General features: G+C 37.2%; 1 protein-coding gene across 1 annotated transcript; it reads left to right on the top strand.

Annotated features, from left to right (window-relative positions):
* The first annotated feature begins 216 nt into the window (after nucleotides 1-216).
* LOC149209802 (protein SRC2 homolog) lies at nucleotides 217-1,589 on the top strand. Its single transcript, XM_089396518.1, has one exon. The coding sequence runs from the start codon at nucleotides 369-371 to the stop codon at nucleotides 1,317-1,319; it is 951 nt and encodes a 316-aa protein (XP_089252644.1). The 5' UTR covers nucleotides 217-368; the 3' UTR covers nucleotides 1,320-1,589.
* The last annotated feature ends 4,980 nt before the right edge of the window (nucleotides 1,590-6,569 follow it).

The raw sequence follows: 6,569 nt of genomic DNA, 5'->3' as shown, positions 1-6,569 counted from the left end.
TAAATAAACTTATTTAAAAAAATTTATTGCCTTTAAAATAATGTTTTTTCAAAATTTTCAAATTGTCCTACTTTACTAAAATCAACAATTTTTACACTAAATTCTATTAACTAAAATGATATGTATCTATAATTAAAAAAAGGGCGAAACATTGACAATTTAGCCACCGATTCCTTTTTCTGAAAAGATGCAATAAGCATATGTACGTTGTGCCACTGTTCATCGATGGCTTCCTCTCACAGAAATCAATGATTCCATTGAAGCCATGGGGTGCCTTTCTTACGATCAAAGGCAGGATGGCCCTCCTTCGCTTTGGAGGGACTCCAATGTGGTAAATAGGAATATGAGAAGGAGGTCGCAGGTTCGAAATGGAAAATCGATCGATAGAGGTCTGCATAATCTCTGCCAGGGGTCTCAAGCGGAGCAATCCCCTGTACAAGCTCAGAACCCTATGCGTGGCATGGATAGACCTCGAGCACAAGTACTGCAGCAAAATCGACAAGATCGGAGACACGCACCCCACCTGGAACATGAAATTTTCTTGCATCGTCGATGCCCTCAAGCTCGAAGAAGACAAAGAATTAGCGTCTCTGCAAGTAGAAGTCCACAGCCAGGAGCCGCTTTTCCACTATTCGAAGCTTGAATGCAGCGCAACCATTCCGCTCAAAGAATTCGTGGCCAAATCCAACAATGCAGACGGAGACTACACCGAGACCGCCAGTTTCCAGCTCCGGACCCCATCTGGTAAGGCGCGGGGATTGGTTGATGTGTGGATAAAGGTGGGTCGCAGGTTCGATCCGCAGGCCTCGTACGATTCAGGGTCTTCGACTTCGACAAATGGAATCACTTTTGAAGAGGATGCTGAACCAGTGACTGCTTATCCGGCGGCTCCACCGTCAAAAATGCCGTCGGGACGCCCGGGTAATTTCCCGCCCCCTAATTTCCCTTACACTTACCCTGTCCAAGAAACCCCAGCCTCGGCTCAGGGTCCTGCCCGTCCTCCTCACAATTTTAATTATCCTCGCCCTCCAATTCGGCCCCCGATGGCGAGCCAACCAGTGCCGCCATTTATGGGTTCTTGGCCACAGGAGAATTACATAGGCTTGCCCGGATCGCGTCCTGCGAGAAACAACTACGCCGGTGCCGGACAGCATCAGGGTTTGGGGCTCGGAGCGGGGGCTCTGGCAGGCGCCGCGGCGGGAGGATTGATGTTTGGCCTCGACGGGACGGCGTTGCAGAACGGGCTCAGTGACTCCATAATGTCGCAGTTCCATGGCGGGTCTCTGAGTATTTCCTCTGATCCTTTCTTTTCCATGTAACATTCATCAATTCTAGTTTGTTCTCTGTTTGCTTCGAAGGTCACTAGGCGTCATTTGACGTTCTTGAATTTGCGTCAAGTGATGAAGAACGTTAGGGTTTCAGAACAATGATCTTGCCAAAGGGTGGGTCCCATCCTGAAGGAATCTTACACCTGAGTCAAGAATTCTCTTTACCACTTTCATGCTCCATCTTGTCACAAAATAAAGTTGTAGAAAATGCACTTTGTTGGGATAAAAATTCATAGGATCCTGTGCCTTATTTTTCCACAATGTGGGTCACTGCATTTAGATTTTCCTGTATTTTCTTTGTTTGAGATCCATTCAATTTTAGTCTCAGATGACTGTTTGTTTGGCACATAAAACAACCATCATCTATTATCGCAGATTATAATTTCAAATGAATATTTGTATCCCATGTCAAATGGGTCAATGTTTACATCGACAGTGGATATTATGCTTCTAGCTGTTTCAAATGGATCAATGTTTACATCAAAATTTGGATTTTATGCTTCCAGGTTGGTCTCATGATATAGAGGCCTTGTTATATGGACGGTTATTTTTAAAAAAATTTATTTTTATTTTTTAATTAAAAAATATAGATATTTATCTGCCTAAATCTTTATTTAACATTATAAAATAAAAAATAATATTTCATGGTTAATTTTTAAAATTAAACCTAATTAATAATATTTTCGGAACGAAAACACTGAAATTTAGGATTAAATGGAAAAATAGTTAAATTTGTGATAACAACAATATCAAAGAACTTTACATTTGGCTCTAGACTACTTGAACTAACCCTTGGGGCTAAATAACAACACTTTCTATTCTATGATAAGTAAGTTTGTTTGTTTGTTTTGTTTTATTTTGTCTTTTAAATCTAATAATAATGAAACAAACAAATTAACTTCATTTAAAGATTTCAATACAAGATTTGTCTCAAGAGAGATCAATTATTTCACAATGCAAATTTTTTGAGTGCAAAACTTGAGAACAAGTTTGCACCTCAAGAGATTCTATTTCTTTTGGTGCTTGGTAGATCCCAAGTTATTCTTTTGTAAATTAAATTATATTGGCTCAAAAAATCAGATTACATCATTTCATCATCCTTGTAAGCCCATTACACCAAACTACTTTTACTATATTGCTAGAATTAGATCAAAGGATTGATTATGGATTTTTCCTTTTTTCCTTTTCTCTTGGGACGTCAATCAGGGTGAAGTGTAGATGACTTAGTGACATCTATCTATGTTGTTTCTTAATAATATTAGTTATCTATCTATCTATAGTTACATACATATGAGGTTGACATTTTTCTTTTGGATGTTCCCTAATGTATAAATTTAGACTTGATATGGATGTATGTTGGTTATATATAGTGTCAATTTGATAATAGATTTTGAAGACATTAAATATCTTGAAACAACAATCTAATAAAATATCTTAAGCATAAGATTTTATTTTATTTTCATTTGCTTTTACTCCATGTTTATATTGAAATATTTTAAATGACACATATGAATTACATATTAAGAATTTTTTGTATATAAAGTTGATATAAAATTATCTTACTTAATATGACATTGAAATATTTTAGTTATGGCTAACATTAAAACTTTTTATTGTTATATATATATATATATCACATCTTAATTGAATAACACAATGAAGTATACATTTCCTTCGTATTGTATTAAAATACCAATACTATTTTTTAAATGTCATATGTAAATTAGAAAGCAACTATAAAACTGGGTTGATGTTATAAAGGTACCACCTACTTGTTTAACCCATAAATTATTTTGATTGTTAAAAGATTAAACCCCACTTTTAACTCTTTGGTATTGAATGAGATGTAAAATACCTTATTTTATTTCCATATTCATTTTTTTTAATTAATACTTTTTATTACTAAAAAAGTAGTATTACATTGATGTAGCAACTAATTATCAGAGGACTTTCCTATTCCTCATTCACTCTATCAAGGGATTGACATACCAGAAAAAATTACCCTGCTTGGGGACAATCTTTAGATCGACTTTTCTTTCCTCTCTTTCTCACAACCTTGGTCCACCCAACAGGAGGCGGGTTGGCCAAGGTAATTTGCAGAGAGCCGAAGGAAACTCCTTATTGGTGTCAGAAGACGTTGATTCATGAGCACACTTTGAAATACCCACATATAGTTCTTTGTTTACCAACTGTCTGTTTGCAAGGGTTATTGGGTTCCCTTTTGAGTCCTCATGAGTTTAATGAATACCAACAATTTGATCCTGATCTCTCGAAATGATCATTAACACTCTCATCCTCTTGGGCCATAAATAGAAGTCTCTCCCTCCATAGGGGGTGGGACACAAGGTTTCCAACTTTTTGATGTGGAAGTTCTATTAAGATGTTTCTTGCTGGGATTTGATTGAGGGAAAGGATTATGTAAATGTCTAGTTTGATGACAAACTCGACACCAAAGCGTAGTTTTCTCGTAATCCAAAGATTGTGTCCATTGATAATCTTTTATTTTTAAATTTATTTGCTCTGACAACCCTTTGCTAATGTCAATTTCCATAAAAATTCTACCATAGTTGTACAAGCCAAGTTGTCCTCAAGAGGGATCTGCAGCAAGAAAATTGTTATACAAAATCTACAAGTGCAAACAAAAGTGTCTTTCCTAGGCTTGGTGGACTGACCTAGAACAAGATAAAGCAAGGACTAGAATGCCTTAAAGTAAATGGACAATGGAATGAAGCCTACCTGGAATATGTCGCAAGCTTCGCTCCTCTCTTAGCTTGTATGCTCCAATCCTAGCCTCGATCACTATAATTAGAACTTGCACAATGAGACAACACAAGCCAAAAATTTACGACATCTATATAGCATAATCCAATTACTTCATTCAATATATCAACATGGTATTGAAATGCGTGAAATCATAACATCACATATAGAAAGACAATGTACTCCTTGTATTAATAGAAATGGAGAGAATTACAACCAAATATAGAGTTGATCTTGTAGAAGAGCTCCTCCAAGTTGACTTGTCCTTCCTTGTCACAAAGTGTATTTCTATGTCACCCTAATGCATAGAATAATGACTCTCACAACAACAACATAAGGGTAGAATCTATCTCCAAAAGCCAACCCCCAACTTGTGGATGGAAGTAAATATATAGAAGAGGATGGTAAGTCAGGAATTCTTATCCATTTACCAATCTAGGCTTGAGATCCACTCTTGATGGGAGGATGAGGTTAAGGGATAAGGGGTGAAATCTCCAAGGTAGGATATGATTGGATTCAAGACTTTCATTCAAGGTAAATGGTTGTAACAACTCCTCGAATCTTCTGGAAGAGGAAGCTTTGAGATTCTTTTTATTTTTCCCAAATTTCTAGAATCAGCGCACCCCCAGCGAGGGGCAACCTGTAGGTGATCAACGCATATCCAGAGAGGGCCAACCTGGTGGTGAACACAATCTCCTAAGGCAGTAGGGTGTGTTGGGCCTTAAAATCATTGAAATGAAGCAATTAAAGGAAAAAATTCAGGGATTCGGGAGAGCCATGCTTAAGGCTTTATGCAAAGTTGATGACAAGGGGTAAAATGATGTTGATTGATACAATTAACAAGCCTATTGACTAGATGTGACAAAATGGCCTATAACAAAAATGACCAAAGGAGTTTCCAATAGACTGAAAAACTAAAAAGTGCCATAGCTGGATAGGAAAATTAGGTAGTCGAACCCAAATTGGGAGCTTGGTAATAACTGCTATAGAGGGCTTGAAATCCAAAAACTAGGGGGTTATAAACAAATCAATGTTACCCCTGAACCAAGGCCCACTAGTTAGGGACTTTTAGTAATCTTTCGGTTCAATGAAAAACACTATGTAAAAACCTTTTGAGCAGAAGATTTCCTTGACCATCTTGGTCTAGGACTAATGAATCCACTTACAAAGTTCCTCTTAATGCGTCCATGAGCCATTGAAGTAACAAATATGGCTTGACTCAACGTAGAGCTAAAGGAAGTCCTCCAAGTCTAGGTATGAAATTTCCATAGAGGGTACATCCTTCACTTTGTTTAGCTGGAACACCCTAGGAGTTTCATGAGGCTAATGAGTGTTGGGGCTTGTCTTGAGGGAATCCTTGAAGTACATGGGATTTGGTGTCGAAGATACCCACCTACCCCTAGCTCTACCATTCAAGCAAGCAACAAGAGAGATAGAGGCACCCTTAATGTCATAGCCTTTGACATCTAGATCCATCTTAAGTTGCCTTTATAGAGGAACCTCAATGAACCCATCAGAGTCCTTGTCAAATCTTGTATTTTGGACGCGAGCGTTAGTACAACATCATCCTCATTGACCATGATGCAAAGGGACTCTCTAGATAGAGACCTTGAAGAATAAAGCTTTCAAGATCAATATCCCCAACTCCTTCCCGTTATGCTGGTGCCTCTTGTCAAACACCTTGCATATTTTATCTCCCATGCCACTCCTCAGGTGGTATTCTCGTTCAGGCTTTTCAACAAACATTTTGTAGTCAAACAACTCTTTAGTGGCCATTCCAGGCCATCACCTAGCTCCTAAAATGACATCACCATAGGGGCTATACCCATTAACATTTGAGCCAAAGTCTGCATGGACAGCAACACTAGGATGAAAATCCCCCAAGCCCTTGTGCTTTTGACCACCAACATTAGCTAAATTGGGATTCTTGGGCAATCCCCTATCAAACTCCTTTACAGACCTACTATGACTCCGCCGCTACAACATGTACCTCTCAATCACAACTATAACCTGTACCTCTCAACTGTCATCACTTGTTCTTGTCTCCATTCTCATCTCTACAACTAAAACCCCTCTCGTACTATTACTTTCCATAACCATTATCTTAAATTAGTGTAAGGATATAACAGAACACTAGTTGAGATAAATATAATATAATTTTTAAATGATTAATTGACATTTATTAAAAATTCCTTTTTGGTTGAGATGCAAACAACCTTATTTTCTTCCATAATCATTATGTAAGAATGGTGTGAAGATATAAAGAGATTATGGATTGTTTTGGCAAAAAAAGGTTTATTTTAAATTTGATTTGAATAAAATGTAAAATAATAATAATGATAATTTATTTTTAAATTATAATCAAATTGAAATGTGGAGCTCAGTTAGGGGTAGAGTTTGATTTTGCAGAAATTTTTTATAAATTCTAACATTCTTGTTGGTTAATGTTATCCATTAAGAGACATTTTAGATTTGGATACC

Source organism: Pinus tabuliformis, chromosome 1_2, assembly GCF_031772625.1.
Source record: "Pinus tabuliformis cultivar Carrire ecotype Pingquan chromosome 1_2, CPIR1, whole genome shotgun sequence".
NCBI classification, from domain to species: Eukaryota; Viridiplantae; Streptophyta; class Pinopsida; order Pinales; family Pinaceae; genus Pinus; species Pinus tabuliformis.
The sequence above is the reverse complement of the archived record's forward strand: the minus strand, read 5'-3'. Positions and strand labels throughout refer to the sequence as shown.

Bases quoted from the DNA above. Each gene is read 5' to 3' on its own strand.
- LOC149209802 (XM_089396518.1), top strand. From the start codon at position 369: ATGGAAAATCGATCGATAGAGGTCTGCATAATCTCTGCCAGGGGTCTC.